General features: G+C 57.2%; 1 protein-coding gene across 1 annotated transcript; it reads left to right on the top strand.

Moving 5' to 3' along the window:
• Positions 1-5412: 5412 nt before the first annotated feature.
• Positions 5413-12504, top strand: LOC141977966 (uncharacterized). Its single transcript, XM_074939802.1, has 5 exons — positions 5413-5702; positions 8002-8129; positions 10410-10592; positions 11426-11601; positions 11956-12504. The coding sequence occupies exons 1-5, from the start codon at positions 5413-5415 to the stop codon at positions 12502-12504; spliced, it is 1326 nt and encodes a 441-aa protein (XP_074795903.1).
• Positions 12505-20205: the final 7701 nt, after the last annotated feature.

The raw sequence follows: 20205 nt of genomic DNA, 5'->3' as shown, positions 1-20205 counted from the left end.
CAGGATACGGCTTGCCAAATGTGCATCTGGGGGAAAACATTCCTTCCTGACCCCTGCAGACACCTGGCTGAAGCCTTGAAGCCTGAGATCGATTTACCGTCGTCATTTTTCTACTCCTGGCTCTGTCACCGACTCCTAGTGTGACCAGGAGCAAGTCACTCAAGCTGTCCTATGCCTCAGTTTCCCTCAGTAAAGTGGGGGTAATACTTCCGTGCCTCCCAGGGTGGGGTTATGCAGCTCAGCCTAAATTAGGGCCTGGCGGTATTTGCATGCTGTGATGCTGAGGGTGCCAGATAGAACAGCACAAGGGCCGGCTCTTATACTCCTATGGTCCCTTTTAAGCTGACCTCTAAGTACCAGGGAATGGGGGAAAGTCCGTGGGTGGCAGGTTACCCCATCGCGACACCTTCCTCTCCAGCAGCTGATTCTGGTGGCTGTTGGAGACAGGCCCCTGGGCTGGATGGACCCTGCTCTGACCCAGTCTGGCCATTGCCAGACACTGTACCAATGGGAATCCCTTGTGGTTGTCGCATTCCTATAGTAAAAGTCCTCTAGGACTTCATGCACTGCCTGTGTTAGGAGTGTCTGGGAGCCCTATGTCCCTGTGCCCTATGGGGGCGGGATAGCTCAGTGGTTGGAGCATTGGCCTGCTAAACCCAGGGTTGTGAGTTCAATCCTTGAGGGGGCCATTTAGGGATCTGGGGCAAAAATTGGGGATTGGTCCTGCTTTGAGCAGGGGGTTGGACTAGGTGACCTCCTGAGGACCCTTCCAACCTTGATATTGTATGACCCAGAGAGAAGTAGGGCAGTGAGCTTTAAGGTCTGAACATCAAGTGCTAGCACAGTGGGAAAGGACCTGGCTGACAGAGGGCTCAGTCAGGCGGGTACCAGCTGTAATTGCTTTGTGTCGGGGTACACTGGGACATGAGCCAGGAAGTCCTGAGTTCTAATCCTGATTCTGACACTCCATGACCTCAGAAACGCCCACATTTTCAGAAAGGCCTGGTCTACACTTAAAAGTTTTCCCGGCATAACTATGTCTGTTAAGAACAGGAAAAAACTCCACGTCCCTGTCCGACACAGCTACGCCAGCAGAAGCCCCAGTGGAGATGCAGCGATACCAGCAAAACGAGTCCTTCTGTGGGTACAGATGAGTCTGTTCGGGGAACTGGTTTAAACTACATTGGCAAACGCTGCATCTCCACCAGGACAGCTTGTCGGTTTAGCTCTCCGTAGGCTTGGCAGGATTAGATAAAATGTTGATTTCACCAAACACACACAAAAATATTTCCATCAATAACAGTCAAAATTTACGGCTAGACAAAGTGAGAAACATACTGCTTCAGAACTTAGCGGAGTTTGATTGAAGGGTATTTGCTTTGTATATTTTCCCATGTGATAACAGTTTGCGTTTTAGCGGTTACAAAGTGTTAACTTTTTGGATCTCAACATCTGCTGTTATTAAATCATTATTGTCTGTCCCCCCCCCTTATTATCTGACCCCCCCCTTATAATTTCCCACAACTGTGAAAATTTAAATCAATACAAATCGGGGGGTAGGGGGGATGCTTAAAACCCATAATTTTGCACAAGTGTGAACATTTAAATCAGAAAAAAAAAAAAGCTTCAAACAGAACGTTGATATCGGTCAAAATGGTAAAAACTAGGACCTGAATTCAGCCCAGCCTAGTTATACGGGCGATCCCTTCTAGTGTAGACAAGGCCGAACTGGAATGACGCCCGCGATAGCTCAGAAATGGGACGCCGGCACCGCCCCAGGGAATTCCATCCTCTGGGTTGGTTCTAGGGTTGACTTCTCCACGTTGAGGAGGAGACCCAGCCTGACCAGGTGGGGTTGAGACTGCACCTGCACTGGGCTTAGAGCAGGACTTGCAGGGCTTGAATCCCGGGGGCTTGGGCCCTCCCAAGGGAAAGCAGTCGGGGCGGAGGGGAAAGCCCCCAACCCAACTGCTCCTGACTACAACAAAACAAAAAAGAAACTACAAGAAAGAACAGCTACTATTAGACTCAAGCTAGGGAAACGTGGAGAACTTGCTAAGCAAGATGCCACGGTTCCAGCGACCGCCGCGGGTGGTCAGAAGGAACGGAGGGAGGGCTGGGTTGGCAGGGTCATATATTGAGTGCCATGGAGGCGCCACTCCAGGGGACTCCACAGCCGACCCGACGGGAGCTCTGGGGGAAAAACTTTCCGACGGCCGAGCACATGGCGCGCACACACCTAATTGGAATCGATATGAGCGAGCACTCGAAGAAGAACAAAGCAGTGTACACAGGCTTAGTTCTTATGAGCAATCCTACAATAACAAACCAGCGTGCACAATATTGTTCCCACAAGCCACCTTGCAATAACAAGCCAGAGCATGTGTGCCTACTTCTTGTTGGCAACCCTACAATAACAACCCAGTATACACAGCCTAATTCTCCTGAAAACGTTATGGTAGCAAACCAACTTGCACAGCCCAGCACACACGAGTGACCCTACAATAACACACCAATGCACACCTGATCATCTGGGGCAGGGGGACGGGGCAGGGACTGAACTCAGGGAAATAGATTTGAGTTTCTGAGCTCCACGGTTATTTCTTTTTTCAATAACAACAGAGCCGGGGGGAGACACAAACCCCAAATACCTTGACAGCCCCCCCCGCAACTGCCCTTTGGAGCTGCCCACACGTCTGGCATGGCCACAGCCCCTTGGGCAGTTCTCAATGCCTACCCACACGCGCTGCCCTACACCTGGCTCACGGTGGCTGTCCAGTGAGTCGCTTTTGCCAGCAATCGCACCGGTCCATTCTGGCGGCCGCTCTTTGGCTGTCAGAGCAAATTAGCTTCGAGCTAAATAATCAATTAGCTGATCCCCTTCTTGACAATCCCCTGGCCCTCAGTGAGAGGTGGGATTAGGGGCCAAGGGACCTTTGTCTGCCAGCCACCCTGGGGGATTAGCACAGATTTGCTGTTTAAAATAGGGGTTGGGGGGGCAGGATTTCATCCCAACTTCTCCCTGCTTTGCTACCCCACGGCTGGGCTGTGGGAGGGGAAGGACTCAAGCCACAAAGGTTCTTGTGGGCAGCCACAAGAGGTTCTGGTTGGGTGACAAGGGCAGCCCTTTGTATTCACCCCCCAGCCCCAGGCTCTGGCGTTAGACCCTCCGAGGGAGCAGCCTGGAGGGGGCAGGGATATTTGCCCCCAAACAAGGTACCCATTGGCACATGCGGTTTGGCTGATATCCTTTCCCACGGGAAAGTGCCAGTGTTTGACGATGTACGGTTGAGCTGCCAGTCGGGAGAATGGAAACCAAAGCTGCCGTCAGATCATTTCATTTTCATCAGTGGCACCGCCAGGTGCATTGGACTTCATATGAGACCAGCAGCTCCTAGTGGCCTGCGCCGATCGGGCTCCCGTGGTGCTGGACAGACACAGAGTGAGAGGCAGCTCCTGCTACAATGAGCTTCCAGCATAAATAGCCCAGACAGACGAATGGCAGGAGACAGGGCATTTATCCCCATTCCACGGAGGGGAAACTGAGGCAAGACAGTCAGGGCTAGAATGTCACAAGAACTCAGTGTGCCGGGAGTTGAACTGGCCCCACGTCACTGCACCAAGGTCACCCGGGGGGCATATGGCAGAGCAACAAACCCACAGGTGCTCTGTCCCTGCAGAGGGTCGCCCCTTGCACTCAGCCATCCCCCCTGCTGCAAAGCGATCACTAAACCTCTGAGTCTCTGCAAGGCTGAAGATCTGGCTTGCATTCGGTGCTCACAGTGCCAGGACAGGTCCTCGCCTACCTTCGCTGGTGGCTCGACCCCCAAGCAGTGTGCAGGAGACTCCCCTTCCACAGCTCCCCAGCCTTCCTTGTCCCCGGTTATGGATGTGTCGGCTATGGGGTGGGGGGCACATCTGGGGAACCTTCAGACTCAGGGCCTGCGGTCACAGACCGAGCTCTCCCTCCACATCAACGTCAGGGAGTTGATGGCGGTGCGCCTTGCTTGCCGAGCCTTCCAGGCCCACCTGCAAGGTGGCTGCGTGGCAGTTCTCACGGACAACACCACAGCCATGTTTTACATCACCAAGCAAGGAGGGGCATGTTCCTCCCCCCTCTGCCAGGAAGCCATTCGACTGTGGGAGTTCTGCATAGCCCTCTCCATTCACCTGGTAGCATCCTTTCTTCCCGGGATCCAGAACACACTGGCGGACTGCCTCCGCAGGTCCTTCCACACGCACGAGTGGGCTCTCCAGCCAGATGACATCCACCCCATTTTCCAACGGTGGGGGTTTCCCCAGATCGACCTGTTTGCCACCCACCGCAACAGGAAGTGCCCAGCGTTCTGCTCCTTCCAGGGTCGCAGCCCGGGCTCCCTCATGGACACGTTCCTGCTGCCCTGCACAGGTCACCTGCTCTACGCCCTTCCTCCGTTCCCTCTCGGGCATAAGGTCCTGCTCAAAATCCGCAGGGAGGGGGCGAGAGTGATTCTGGTAGCTCCAGAGTGGCCTCGCCAGCTCCCTGCGGTACCCCACGCTGCTGGAGCTGTCGGTGGACATACCGGTCAGGCTGCCTCTCCTCCCCGACCTGCTCACTCAGGACCACGGTCCCCTCTGCCATCCCGACCTATGGTCCCTCCACCTCACGGCCTGGAAGCTGCAGGGCTGAACCCCACAGAGCTTCTGTGTTCAGACCAAGTAAGACAGGTCCTACTAGGCAGCAGGAAGCCATCCACTAGGGCCACGTATCTGGCGAAGTGGAAGAGATTCTTGTGTTGGTGTGACCAGCGCCACACCCCCCCTCCAGGTGCCGGTGCCCCTCATTTTGGAGTACCTCCTGCACCTGAAACAGCCAGGCCTGGCGGCGTCTTCCGGAAGGGTTCACCTCGCTGCAATCTCGGCCTTCCCCCCGGGCGCATCTGGCTGCTCTGTCTTCGCCAACCCGATGGTCAGTCGCTTTCTCAAGGGCTTAAACCGTTTATACCCTCAGGTCCGTCAGCTCATCCCTCCGTGGGATCGTAACCTGGTCCTTTCGAGGCTCATGGGGCCCCCGCTTGAACCACTGGCCACGTGCTCCTTCCTGTATCTTTCCTGGAAGACAGCTTTCCTGGTTGCCATCACATCCACGAGGCACGTCTCTGAGCTGAAGGCCCTCACCTTGGAACTGCCTTACATGGCCTTCCACAGGGATAAGGTGAAACTCAGACCACACCCGGCCTTCGTCCCCAAGGTGGTGTCAAACTTCCACACCAGCCAGCACATTTTCTTGCCCGTCTTTTGCCCGAAACCTCATACTGGTCCCCGAGAACAGTGGCTGCATTCCCTTGATGTCCGCAGGGCCCTGGCTTTCTACATCGAGCGCACTAAACCATTCAGAAGATCAACCCAGCTCTTCGTAGCATGGCGGACCGGATGAAAGGCCTCCCGGTCTGCTCGCAGAGAATATCCTCCTGGATCACGTCTTGCTATGAGCTGGCCGGGGTGCCGACCCCAGCTCTCACCGTGCACTCCACTAGGGCCCAGGCCTCATCAGTGGTGGTTCTGGCCCAGGTGCCGACCCAGGAAATTTGCAGGGCGGCGACGTGGTCCTCGGAGCACCCCTTCACCTCGCACTACGCCGTCATCCGGCACGCCAGGGACGATGTGGCCTTCGGTAGAGCGGTTACAATCCGCGTTTCCGTCACTCCGACCCCACCTCCCAGGTAGGCTTGGGAGTCACCTAACCAGAATGGATACGAGCAAGCACTCAAAGAGGAAAAACCGGTTACTCACCTCTCGTAACTGTTGTTCTTCGAGATGCGTTGCTCACGTTCATTCCAAACCCCCTTCCCCTCTGTCAGAGTAGCCGGCAAGAAGGAACGGAGGGACGCCGGGTCGGCAGGGTCATATATTGGGCGTCATGGAGGTGCCACTCCAGGGGGTTCCGCAGCCGACCCAGCGGGTGCTGCTAGGGGAAAAACTTTCCGACGGCCGTGCACACGGCGCGCGCACACATGATTGGAATGGACGTGAGCAACACATCTCGAAGAACAACAGTGGCAAAAGGTGCGTAACCGTTTTTTATTATAGGGTGGCTTGTGGGATGTAGGTTGGGTACACTGGTTTGTTATTGTAGGGTTGCTCATAAGAACGTGGCCTCCAGACACTGGTTTGTTATTGTAGGGTGCCTTGTGGGATCTAGGTTGGGTACACTGGTTTGTTATTGTAGGGTTGCTCATAAGAACGTGGCCTCCAAACACTGGTTTATTATTGTAGGGTTGGTTGTTCAGGGGGTGCAAAACCATGCAAAAAGAAGCAGCAAAATGTTCTGTATGAAATTCCATGAGTCAAAAGTTGGCTTATGGGACCTGGGTGAGCTCGATGTGTGGGGGGGACCGCACTGGACTAAGAAGCAGGGGCGTTGGGTTCCCAGACTGTCTGCTAACTCACCGTGGGACCTGGGGTGCCCCTGCCAGCCTGGAAGGAGAGGAGTGAGTTAGTGAGTCCTCTGTCTTGTCCGTGTGGACTGGAAGATCCGGGGGGGGCAGAGTGGGGGGCTGAGTCTCAGTTTGGGCCTGAGCAGCGCCTGGTCTTGGCTGGGCTGTTATGTGCGGCTGCAAAACATCAGCCTGATTCAGCGCTTCGAGGGCTGCATGGAAAGCTGGCGGCGAAGGGGAAGGGCTGTTGTTTGATTCGCCGACTCGAAAATCCTCAGTAGCTGTGATGGCCTGTGTTTGTGTCTGTGTCCCCCCATGTTTGTGTGTGCGAACCTGGTAGGACTCACACCATTCCAGCCCCACCACTGCCGTGGGCCCTGCAGTCTGGGGGCAGCTTTTAAATTCCCTCTCCCCACAGCCCGCCAGGGAAGGATCTCAATGCTCTGCAGTTACAGGCTGCACTCGGCAGACAGGAACTCCCAGCCCCGTGCTCGCCATGCCCATTCCATAGCTGGGTAAACTGAGGCACGGAGGTGTGTGGGGTCAGGAGGGGAAGTGATTTGCTCGAGGTCACACAGGAGGCCAGTGGAGTAGAACCCAGGAGTCCTCAGCTGCCCTGTTCACTAGGCAACGCCACCTGCCGTCTGTCGAACAACCGAACCAGCAAGAGGGTGCGGGGGGAGGGGATGGTGGAGAGGGGTGGGAGGCCGCAGCCCAACCCTCTGCATTCTTCCACCCCTGCCCGCATCTAATCCACAGACTGAATGGGGAATAATGGGACCCCCATGAGCTGAGCCCAGCTTAGAAACCATTGCGATTCCCTTTGGAGAGGACGAAAACCAAATCCCTAATCTGGCTGGAGGCTTCCCCCAGCCCCATTGGTTGGCGGCTGCAACAGGCAGAGGGGGGCACGGGCTGATCCCTTTTAAATAGCCCAGGGCAGAGAAGCTGGGAGAAATTTTGGCCTTGGTTCCCCATAGCCCTGGGGCCCTCTGTCGTGGGGAGAAGAGGAGGCCGGTGTCCTTCCTGGGCAGGTCAGAAGAGGTGAGAGAGCCTGCGGGGGGGGGGAGGGGGCGGGGTTTGGATGTGGGGGATCCTTGGGGTGTTTCGGGGTGATACTGTCAGCAGAGCCCCCAGGAAGCAGGATGCGCCAGGGAGATCGGAGAGCTGCCAGCCCAGTGCCTAGGGTGGGTGCTGATCACACGGGCCTGGACTCCCCTCTGCCGGAGGGAGGGTGGGACAGGGAGCAGCCCATGTGCCTCAAGAAAAACGACCCTTTGTCATCAGCATGGGTCAGCTGGGCGGTCCCGAAAGTGGGGGATGGATCGGGTGGGTGAGAGACAGGTACAGAGTGGGGAGATGCAGTGCCAGCCTCCCTTTCCCCAGCTTTGCCCTCCGATCCTGCCCACCGCCCCCCTGCTATGCCAGCCCTGGGCTCTCCCCGTACACACAGCTCTGCTGATGCCCCTCACTCCTGATCTGCAGCCCCCTGCTATTCCCGCCCACAGCTCTGCTGGCTCCCCTTTGGCCTGAGCCCCTTGGGCGCAGAGAGGCCGGGGACCTGACTCCCCGGTGCTCCTCGCAGCCGTGTGCAGTCACAGCCGTGCAAGGTGGGCGTGAATGCTTCCAGACAGAACAGTGATGCTTTGCACGCGCCCTGCACTAGCGTGCACGACTGCACTAGATACAGGGCAATGGAGGCTCAGGCCCCGGGTACCGAGAGGCAAAAGGTATCACAGCATTATCCCCATGGGACCCCGGGAGACCACGCCTGCCTTTCCTCTCTCTTTGGTTCTACACTGGCGTAGGGCTGCCCCATGGCCAGCCAGCCCCCTTTGCTCTTCCACCTGCCTCTGCTCAGGCCTGCAGGTGACAGCTGCCGCGACTCTGAGAAGTGGAAAGCTGGCCCTTTAAGTGGAGGGGTGGGGTGAACGTTGTAGGAAAGGTTAGCTCTAGAGCGGGCTGGAAAATGGAATTGACGTCCTGAATTGGGATGAAACGTCGAAATTTTCAGCAAAACAGAAATTCCAAAAACCAGTTGATTTGGACCTCTTGATAAGGTGGAAACGCTGTCCCGTAATGGGAAATATTAAAATAACATTGACCAGGGGCTCTGTAAAGACAGTGTCATGTTACAAACAGAAACGCTGAAATGCGCTTAGCCCAAAGGAAGCCGAGAGGAAACGTCGGTACCTTATCGAACAAGACGGGGATGAAACGGTTCGTTTCCAGACGTGCTGCTCTCCCCACTTCACAAAAGAGGAGCTCAGACACTGAGGGTCCGTCTACACTGCCATAAACCCCCGCGGCGCCACATCTCAGAGCCCGGGTCAACTGACCTGGGCTTGTGCGATGGGGCTAAAAATAGGGCCCAGAGCTCAGGCTCCAGCCCGAGTGCGAGCGTCCACATGGCTGTTCCTAGCCCCGTGCTGCAAGCCTGAATCAGTTGACCCAGCCTCTGAGACTCGCTGCCCTGGTTTTCTGCAGGGTGGATGTACCCTGCACTGCACTGTAAACCCAGGTCTGTGGTGTCGGGGTTTCAAAGCCTGTGCTTGTTCACTGCTTTGTGAACCTGGGCTCTCAGTTGCTGGACCCGGGTCTCACTGACGTCCATATTGCGCTACCCAGATTGGACTCGGCTCTGCAGCTTGAGCTGCATCCACACGGCGAAATGACAGGGCTCGGACCAAATCTCTGGGAGCCTTGGGCTCTGACCCACTCCAATAACAGAGCCCTAGGACCTGGTCCTGGCTGACTTGACTCAGGCTGATTTGTGTGTGGACAGAAGCAGGGCTTGGGCTCAAACCTGAAGTCAGCACCTGGACTGGGTGTGCAGAGTTCACATATCCTAGGGTCACATGGGGAGCCTGTGATGGAGCAGGGGACTGAACCTGGACCTACCCAGTGCCATTCCCTAACCACTGGGCTAGACTTCCCCTGCCCAGAGGTGCCCTGCCTACAGGAAGTTATTGGTGAACTGGCTGGAGATCAGAGAAGTGCAGCAGAGCTGGTGGATGGATCGTTGGTTTATCAGGCAGGGCTAAAGCATCATCTGGATCAATGATGCCCAAGGGCAGTTCTGAGACAAGGGGGGAAAGCGTGTATAAATGCCATGGAGGTGGGGGGATGGTTTTGGGGAGCCCACAGGCATATTACTAGGAATCCTGGGTACAAAGCGCTCCCCAGACATAGGCATGTGCACATACCCTCACCCCCATGTATGCACTGAGCATGTGGGGCGCTTGGGGAGGGGAAGAAACACGGGATGTGGGTGAGGGGCATTGCTCTTAGCTGGCTTTGTTCCACACCGACCGCCCCCCTCGCTCTGATTGGTTCAGAACGGTTGGCATCAGAAATAAAGGGGAGCTCGGTGACGGAAGAAGCCGTTTATGCCAAGGGCAGGCGTCACAGCTGCTGGCCTGGGGGATCTGGGGCTCTGTCCCACCCTGAGGGGCACGGCGAGGGTCCGTTTGTGTGTACAGGGCCATATGAAGGGGGTCTGTGGAAGTGGTATGTACAGACACCCACCGCCAGGGTGGATAGACGTGTGTGTAGCTGAGGGCTCGATGTGTGAGCTGTGACCTGCTGGGTGACCTGGGGTAAGTCACAGCCATGCTCCGTGCCTCAGTTTCCCTTCCCACCCATTGCCTGTCTGATCCATTTAGACTGTCAGATCCCTGAGGGCAGGGTATCCTGCTCCCTGGGTGTACAGCACCCTGCGCGCCAGACCCCAAGCTTTGGCCAAGGCCTCTAGATGTTCCTGGAATACAAAGAATAAACAATAATTCAGGCCACATATTTGAGGCCCAAATCTCTGCATTAGGAGATCACTGGCGTGCTCTGTCCTCCCTCTCTCTGCCAGGCACTGCCCTGCTGCCCCAGCCCCCCAGGCAGAACCCCAGATGCTCCCCCCTCTCCCTACACAGCCGCTGGGGTGCAGCTGAGTTGCTCTCTTTACAGTGACTATATTTTAAAGCTGCCTTTTGTTTCCAGGGCCCTGGTGTGAGACCCCCGGCTGCCAGCTGGGCCCCTCCATGTACTACCTCGGCGAGGGCGCTCAGACCCTCGGCAGCATGAACCCCCTCTCCCTGAACTACAGCCTGAACCAGCTGCCGCCTGCCCCGGCCCCACAGCCCTCCTCCCTGCGTGCAGTGAGCGTGGTGGATTGGCTAGCAGGTAGGGTGGGCGAGGAGCGGGGGTCTGGCTTGGGGGGAGCAGGGCGTGGCGCGAGGTGTTGCCAATTTACTGGGGTTGTGAGGAGAACTGCAGCAAAGATTGGGAGCTGCCCGGACAGTGCTGGGGGCCGGAGCAGCAGCCTTAGCCCCGTGATGCTGTGATCTAAGGATGCAGGGCCAGGACCCACGGACACACCTGGCCTATTGCAGTCACGTTCCTTATAGGAAATGTACCAGATGGGGACCCCTCAGCTGGGCCTTGCCCCCACCTCTCCGTGTGGGTAGTGTCCAGTACCGGAGATCTCTCCCTGAGCCGGGACGACGGGGTCCCGCTCTGCTCCCCAGTAGGAATAAATGGTCGGGCCTCAGGCGGGTTCAGTCGCTGGGAAGCCTCCAAGGAAAGCCGCTGGGGTAAGACATGCTGCTGGCCACAGGGGTCTGAGCCAGCTGCAACGTGGTGTGTGGGGCACTGCGCTGCGGCGGGAAGGGGCATCAGGTCCTTAAAGGTCCTGTGGCACTTTAATTTTCACAAGATCAGGAATATGAACTCAGGTGTCCTGGCCAAATTCCAGCATGGGCGATGCCATTGGCCCTGCCCAGATCTGCCCCGAGAAGTCTTCTTCAGCTTGTCTTCTAACTGGTTGTGCAGCATTGCTGTGGGCTGTGAAACAGCTGCCATGCCCTACCCCAGAGGTGGCTGCATTTCAGTGGTGGGTGGATGACCTCAAGTGAAGCATGTTGAGGATTGTTTTTCTGTGGCTGGGCAGCCCCAGGAGTTGACTCCGCACCAAGGATTTGAGTTCTTTCATTCCAGTCCCTCTCCTTGATCCCCAGAGCTCCTGCTGGAAGCACGCTACGGGATCCCCCAGAAGCAGCGCCGGAGCCGCACGGCATTCACCGGCCACCAGCTGGAGGCACTGGAGACAGCCTTTGAGAAAACCCACTACCCCGACGCGGTGACCAGGGAGCGGCTGGCTGTGCTCGTCAACCTGCCCGAGGCCAGGGTCCAGGTAACCCCAACGGGCACCCCGCACCCACGCCCTAGGGAGCTGCAGACCGGGCTGGATCTGGGCTGCCAGTGGCTCCCTTGGGAGCTGGGCTGGGGGGGGTCTGGCTCTTTCAGGAATTTACCCTTTCAGGTCCCTCTGCTTCCCCCGCCCCATGGGACTGGCCTGTATCTCTCCCTCCACCTAGACTGTGTGGGGCAGGGAACCATGGTGCTGTCATGCCTCCGGGCAGGTCTGTGCCCCCCTTGAGGGGGAAGAACGCCCCAGCAAGCGCGGGTGGGTCCCTCGTGCACGGTGCAGGCCGCTGGCCGACACCGGCTGAGTCATTAATCATCCCTTTGGCCCCTCCCCTGCCAGGTGTGGTTCAAAAACCGCCGGGCCAAGTTCCGCAAGGGCCAGCGCCAGCAGCCGGACCTGGGGGAGACGGCGAGCCCCAGGGGGGCAGACAGCGCAGCGGGGCGCTCCCTGCTGGGGCCGAGGCTCCGGCCCGTGGCCGAGGGCAGCCCGCCAGGAGCAGAGCATCTCCCGGCCTCTGCGAAGAAGGCCCCGGGTGGTGCGGTGCTGCCGTCCCGGTATCCCCCAGGGGACCCTCAGCCAGTGCCCAGCGGGATTTGGCCTCTGGAGGGGACGTGGCCAGGGACAGATCTGAAAAGCGGAGGCCTCGCTGGGCCGAGGAGCAACCTGAGACTGAGCTATCTGCCGGCATTCCCCTTTCCGCCCTACTGGCCAGCTGGGTACGGTCCCTGGCCGGATGGAAAGACCCAAACACCTGCCAGGAGCCAGACAGGGTGGGGCTGCCCCGTTCCACACCAGCTCGCCCCACTACCACCCCGCGCCCTGATCCACCAGACCGGGCCCACCCTGACCTGCCTTGAACCCGCAAGCCCCCACGTCGGGCTGGGCTGAGACCCAGTTGTGTCGTGTCGCTTGTGTGAACTCCCACCGGGGCAGGAGCCCAGCGGTGATGGCTGGGCGTGGGGGGGTTTCCTGCCCCGCGAGCTCCGTGCTGACGCAGGATGGGGATGGGGGGTTCGTGGGTTTGGCCGAATAGACTGTCTGTGTGTCTCAATAAAATGGGTGTGTCTCAATAAAATCCCTTCCCGCATGGCTTCCATGGCCCTTCCCCTTGCCTGAATTCCTCCCTTGCTCGTCTTTAGCCAGCGTCTGGGTTCCAGGCCGCGCCGGCTCGCCCCTGCTCCCCGGGGTGCTGGCAGGGCGGGGCCCAGGGTCTGGGGTGCACTCTGGCCCCAGGGGAACTGGGATGAACAGTTCCAGCCCTGCTGCTGGAGCATTTGTGGGAGCCAGCCAGACCGCGCTGATGTTTGCTGCCGGGGGGGGTGGGGGGTGTCTTGCCTCAGTCCTCCCCCAAAGAGCCCAGAGACACCAGCTGAGACCCCTCTGAAGATACCAAAGGTGGGGCGGGGAACCCAGGGCCCACTTGGGGGGGTGTGAGTGGGGGAGGGGCAAGTTCACCCTTCCCTGCCTTCCCCCTGCCCCTTTGGGGATAGTGGGGCTGGGGACCCTGGTTCTCCTTTGCTTCCGAAGCAGCTTCCCCTGAGTTTTGAGGTTCAGGTTCCCAGCAGTCTGGAGCCTCTGACACACAGAGCAGCAGGTCCCGTTCTCTCCACCAGGGGGCAGTGGTGCAGAGGCTCACGCCCCACAGCTCATTACTGGAGTGAAGCGGTCCTGAGAGGGTTAACCAGGTGCCCCAATGGGCTATGGGGTGGAAGGTTGGTTGGCCAATGGAAGGCCCCCCCATTCAGTGAAACAAGGCAGCAGCCAGTTCCCAGCCTGCAGTCCTGGGAGCAGAGCTTGGACAACAGTTACCACGTCCTTACATCAACCGGTCGCCCAGCGATACGCCCCAGGAGGAATCGTCCCCCAGCTGTTCTTGGGGGCTCCGCCATGAGCATTGAAGGGCTGGGCCGGCTGGAGCAGAGGGGGAGCTTGGGTCAGCCCTGGAGGAGGGGCGCCGGTACCCTGCACCCCAGGAGCCTAGAGGTCGGGCAGGCTGGTGACAGGATGAGGGGGTGCAGGGGCCATGGACATGCCTCAGAGCAGGGCTGGATGGTGCAAGTGGAACCAGCATCTTACCATATAAAGGGGGAGGATAGAGGCGCCCCCAGCCTGGGGATCCCCCCCCATTTTCTCATTATCTGTTCAGCTCCCACCGTGGCATCTAACAGCCAGCAACAGGACAGGGAGGGGCTGGGGGCTCGGTTCTGTCCCAGGGGAAAGCGGGTGAAAGTTGCTCCCAGCTGAGGGCGGTGGAGAGCCCAAGCTGCTCTCAGCTGGTCCCCCGGCCCCATGGCTGTCTGAGCAGAGGCTGAGGACTGGATGGCGGCTGGCTGCCCCGCCTGGTCCCCCCAGCTCCAGACAGGGTGCGTTGGCCAGCTTGGCCAGAGGACTCCGGGGTGCCCAGCCAGCCCTGGTCTGGGGAGAGCCGGGTCCTTCACGGAGCTGGGTCCTGGTGTCTCTTCTGTCTGAGGCTAGACACCAGGCGCTGCAGAGGGGCCCGGAGCACGGTCGCCCATCAGCCTCAGGGCGTGGGCGCCTGACACGGTTGCTCCAGAGCCTCTGACACGTCCAGGAGGGGGTTTACCCTCTGGCCCCCAGCGCGTGGCCTGAGAAGAGAACTGGCTGCTGCTGGCTGAATTGCTCTGCCCTCTGTGGGCGCAGGGAGGGAAGCCCCTGCCCCTCTCTCCTCGGGCTGATCCATCCCCCCCCTCATCGCTCAGGGGCCTTGCTAAGGGGTCTGCAGCAGGGCCATGACCCCCACTCATGGATCCAGGGTGGGGTGCAGCCCTTCTTGCTGGCAGAGACCCGCAGCGTGGGCTAGCCGTGGCTGGTTGGGTAGCTACTCTCAGAGGCTCCGGAAGGTGGGAGTGTTAGGCTGTGGGCCCAAGAGGGTATCCTGGAGAGCTGGCGATGTTGCAGAACCTGGTCCACTCCTGGCTCGCTGCGGGAGGATAGGGCATTGGGGATGCAGTGTATTCACCCTGGCTAACATACCAGGAGCCATTGGACAAGAGTCAAAGGGTGGGAGGGGAAACTGAGGCATGGAGAGGGGAAGGAACTTGCCCCAGGTCACCCAGCAAAGCAGGGGCAGGACCAGGAAAGGGACCCAGGTCTCCTGAGTCATAGCCCCCAGGCTGCGTCCACTAGACAATGCTGCCTTCAGCATGCTGGAGCAGGCCCGCTTCATCCCGAGTGCAACCCCCTGAAACCGTGTTGGGGGTGTTTTGCACATGCAAATGCCTGTTTGCACATCCGGGTGTACATGTTGTGGGCATGAAGTAGGTAGTGGGGAGGAGATCCTGGCCCCATAGAAGTCAATGGCAAACTGCTGCTGACCTCAGTAGGGCCAGGAGTTCACCCCAAGGGTGGAAAATGTGACCCTGGGCATTTCCTGGGGTGCTATATCTGATTTCAAAGCAGATGTTCCAACTACCCCACCCCCGTCCCCGATTTGGGTCTCAAGGTGGTGATTGGATGTGGACTGACTGTGTCCGAGTGGCTTGGAATGGGAAATTTCTCAGCAGCTCCTGGACCCGCCCTGGTGCCCGTGCGATGCACGTCCCCTGCACACACAGGCAAGGCCACTGCGGCTGTGATTACACCTCCCCCTGGCCCATCACCCTGTCGCTTGGTATCATTGCGCCACCGGCACTGGCAGAAACGCAGCCAGAAGAGGGCATGTTGTCCTGCCCACACTGCTCTTGGGCTACCTGGATTGGGCTGGGGGCCAGCCAGAACCCAGACCAGCTAAAGACCTTCCCAGCAGCTCTCCGCCCTGACCGGTGACAGTCAGTGCTTGGAGCTCTCTGAGGGTGAGCAGGAGCATTGTGGGATAGTGCTGGGCGGACTTCCTCCAGCTGGCAGGGTGAGGTGTGGGATGGGCATGTTGGCCACTGTCCAAGAGAAGGCTGGATGGACCCTAGGTCTGAACCAGCCTGGCGAGGCCGAGGTGTCTCCTGCTCTCACCACTAGACCACGCTCCCCTCTCCTGCTGGTAATAGAACCCAGGAGTCCCGACAATTGCCTGCTCCAGCCGTGTTTTGTAAGAGCCCAGGCAGGATTTCTTCAGGCAGGGGCTGGTCCGCCTTTGCGCTGTGCTGGGACCCTGCAGTGAGAGCGATGGGCTGGCCCCTGGGCGGTGCTGACTGCGTGGGAATTCACTGGCTAACCAGCTCCCCAGATGAGCAACGTGTGAGCTGGGGAGTGATGGTGGTGCCCGCAAGAATGTGGCACAGTCTGGGCAGGAGCTTCCCATCTCTGGCAGGCTCTGCGGAGGTGTCTCAGCCCCATGGCACAACCACACACGCTCCTCCGGCTCGTGGGAGTTTCCTGAGAAGCGATGCTCTGCGGGCCGCCACACCCAGTTGGCTGAAGGGCTGGTGATCGGTACAGGCCGCAGACCCAGCCAACTTCATTGCTTCCTGGAAGCCAGATCTCCAGCACCGTTAGCTCTGTCTCAGGGGCCTCTCCCTGTTTCTGTCCCATCTCGGGCTGTTTCCGAGTGATGCAGCGAGTGGCAGTGGGCGAAATGTGGAGAGACTGAGTTAGCCCTGGTCTACACTAGGACTTTAGGTCGAATTTAGCAGCGTTAAATCGATGTAAACCTGCATCCGTCCACACGATGAAGCCCTTTATTTCGACTTAAAGGGCTCTTAAAATCGATTTCCTTACTCCACCCCTGACAAGTGGATTAGCACTTAAATCGGCCTTGCTGGGTCGAATTTGGGGTACTGTGGACACAATTCGATGGTATTGGCCTCCGGGAGCTATCCCAGAGTGCTCCATTGTGACTGCTCTGGACAGCACTCTCAACTCAGATGCACTGGCCAGGTAGACAGGAAAAGAACCGCGGACTTTAGAATCTCATTTCCTGTTTGGCCAGCGTGGCAAGCTGCAGGTGACCATGCAGAGCTCATCAGCAGAGGTGACCACGGTGGAGTCCCAGAATCGCAAAAGAGCTCCAGCATGGACCGAACGGGAGGTACGGGATCTGATCGCTGTATGGGGAGAGGAATCCGTGCTACCAGAACTCCGTTCCAGTTTTCGAAATGCCAAAACCTTTGTCAAAATCTCCCAGGGCATGAAGGACAGAGGCCATAACAGGGACCCGAAGCAGTGCCGCGTGAAACTTAAGGAGCTGAGGCAAGCCTACCAGAAAACCAGAGAGGCGAACGGCCGCTCCAGGTCAGAGCCCCAAACATGCCGCTTCTATGATGAGCTGCATGCCATTTTAGGGGGTTCAGCCACCACTACCCCAGCCGTGTTGTTTGACTCCTTCAATGGAGATGGAGGCAATACAGAAGCAGGTTTTGGGGACGAGGAAGATGATGATGATGACGAGGTTGTAGATAGCTCACAGCAAGCAAGCGGAGAAACCGGTTTTCCCGACAGCCAGGAACTGTTTCTCACCCTGGACCTGGAGCCAGTACCCCCCGAACCCACCCAAGGCTGCCTCCTGGACCCAGCAGGCAGAGAAGGGACCTCCGGTGAGTGTACCTTTTAAAATACTATACATGGTTTAAAAGCAAGCATGTGAAAGGATTAATTTGCCCTGGCATTCGCGGCTGTCCTGGATGTACTCCCAAAGCCTTTGCAAAAGGTTTCTGGGGAGGGCAGACTTATTGCGTCCTTCATGGTAGGACACTTTACCACTCCAGGCCAGTAACACGTACTCGGGAATCATTGTACATCAAAGCATTGCAGTGTATGTTTGCTGGCATTCAAACAACATCCGTTCTTTATCTCTCTGTGTTATCCTCAGGAGAGTGAGAGATCATTCATGGTCACCTGGTTGAAATAGGGTGCTTTTCTTCAGGGGACACTCAGAGGTGCCCGTTCCTGCTGGGCTGTTTGCCTGTGGCTGAACAGAAATGTTCCCCGCTGTTAGCCCCGGGGAGGCGGGAGGGTTGACGGGGTAGCCACGCGGTGGGGGGAGGCAAAATGCAACCTTGTAATGAAAGCACATGTGCTATGTATGTAATGTTAACAGCAAGGTTTACCCTGAAAGAGTGTAGCCACTGTTTTATAAAATGTGTCTTTTTAAATACCACTGTCCTTTTTTTTTTCTCCACCAGCTGCATGTGTTTCAATGATCACAGGATCTTCTTCTTCCCAGAGGCTAGTGAAGATTAGAAAGAAAAAAAACGCACTCGTGATGAAGTGTTCTCTGAGCTCATGCTGTCCTCCCACACTGACAGAGCACAGACGAATGCGTGGAGGCAAATAATATCAGAGTGCAGGAAAGCACAAAATGACTGGGAGGAGAGGTGGCGGCCTGAAGAGAGTAAGTGGTGGGCTGAAGAGAGTAAGTGGCAGGCTGAAGACAGGGCTGAAGCTCAAATGTGGCGGCAGCATGATGAGAGGAGGCAGGATTCAGTGCTGAGGCTGCTGGAGGATCAAACCAGTATGCTCCAGTGTATGGTTGAGCTGCAGCAAAGGCAGCTGGAGCACAGACTGCTGCTACAGCCCCTGTGTAACCAACAACCCTCCTCCCCAAGTTCCATAGCCTCCTCACCCAGACGCCCAAGAACGCGGTGGGGGGGCCTCCAGCCAACCAGCCATTCCACCACAGAGGATTGCCCAAAAAACAGAAGGCTGGCATTCAATAAATTTTAAAGTTGTAAACTTTTAAAGTGTTGTGTGGCATTTTCCTTCCCTCCTCCACCACCTCTCCTGGGCTACCTTGGTGGTCATCCCCCTATTTGTGTGATGAATGAATAAAGAATGCATGAATGTGAAGCAACAATGACTTTATTGCCTCTGCAAGCGGTGATCGAAGGGAGGAGGGGAGGGTGATTAGCTTACAGGGAAATAGAGTGAACCAAGGGGCGGGGGGTTTCATCAAGGAGAAACAAACAGAACTTTCACACCGTAGCCTGGCCAGTCATGAAACTGGTTTTCAAAGCTTCTCTGATGCGTACCGCGCCCTCCTGTGCTCTTCTAACTGCCCTGGTGTCTGGCTGCGCGTAACCAGCAGCCAGGCGATTTGCCTCAACCACCCATCCTGCCATAAACGTCTCCCCCTTACTCTCACAGATATTGTGGAGTACACAGCAAGCAGTAATAACAGTGGGAATATTGGTTTCGCTGAGGTCTAAGCGAGTCAGTAAACTGCACCAGCGCGCCTTTAAACATCCAAATGCACATTCTACCACCATTCTGCACTTGCTCAGCCTGTAGTTGAACAGCTCCTGACTACTGTCCAGGCTGCCTGTGTACGGCTTCATGAGCCAGGGCATTAAGGGGTAGGCTGGGTCCCCAAGGATACATATAGGCATTTCAACATCCCCAACAGTTATTTTCTGGTCTGGGAATACAGTCCCTTCCTGCAGCTTTTGAAACAGACCAGAGTTCCTGAAGATGCGAGCGTCATGTACCTTTCCTGGCCATCCCACGTTGATGTTGGTGAAACATCCCTTGTGATCCACCAGAGCTTGCAGCACTATTGAAAAGTACCCCTCGCGGTTTATGTACTCGCCGGCTTGGTGCTCTGGTGCCAAGATAGGGATATGGGTTCCGTCTATGGCCCCACCACAGTTAGGGAATCCCATTGCAGCAAAGCCATCCACTATGACCTGCACATTTCCCAGGGTCACTACCCTTGATATCAGCAGATCTTTGATTGCGTGGGCTACTTGCATCACAGCAGCCCCCACAGTAGATTTGCCCACTCCAAATTGATTCCCAACTGACCGGTAGCTTTCTGGCGTTGCAAGCTTCCACAGGGCTATCGCCACTGGCTTCTCAACTGTGAGGGCTGCTCTCATCTTGGTATTCATGCGCTTCAGGGCAGGGGAAAGCAAGTCACAAAGTTCCATGAAAGTGCCCTTACGCATGCGAAAGTTTCGCAGCCACTGGGAATCGTCCCAGACCTGCAACACTATGCGGTCCCACCAGTCTGTGCTTGTTTCCCGAGCCCAGAATCGGCGTTCCACAGCATGAACCTGCCCCATTAGCACCATGATGCATGCATTGGCAGGGCCCATGCTTTCAGAGAAATCTGTGTCCATGTCCTGATCACTCACGTGACCGCGCTGACGTCGCCTCCTCGCCCGGCATCGCTCTGCCAGGTTCTGGTGCTGCATATACTGCTGGATAATGCGTGTGGTGTTTAATGTGCTCCTAATTGCCAAAGTGAGCTGAGCAGCCTCCATGCTTGCCTTGGTATGGCGTCCGCACAGAAAAAAGGCGCGGAACAATTGTCGGCCGTTGCTCTGACGGAGGGAGGGGCGACTGACGACACGGCTTACAGGGTTGGCTTACAGGGAATTAAAATCAACAAAGGGGGTGGCTTTACATCAAGGAGTATTTCAGGCAGGACTTCACAGAGGGTTCCAATAAGAAATGGTGCACCTAAGTAATTGTTCTTATTGGAACAAGCAGGTTGGTCTGGCCTCTGATTGATACATGGCTAGATTTACCTCGCTGCACCTTCTCTGTGAGTGACTGCAGTGTGACCTAGATGAATGAGTCCCCTAGACGGGGGAGGGAGGGAAGCAACTGAGTACAAAACAAATCTGGTCTATTTCTTGTTTTGATCCACTCCATCTGTCTTTTACATCTTTGGCTGGCAGCAGACGGTGCAGAAAG

This window comes from Natator depressus, chromosome 25, assembly GCF_965152275.1.
Source record: "Natator depressus isolate rNatDep1 chromosome 25, rNatDep2.hap1, whole genome shotgun sequence".
NCBI lineage: Eukaryota > Metazoa > Chordata > Testudines > Cheloniidae > Natator > Natator depressus.
This window is presented reverse-complemented; position numbering and strand designations above follow the sequence as displayed.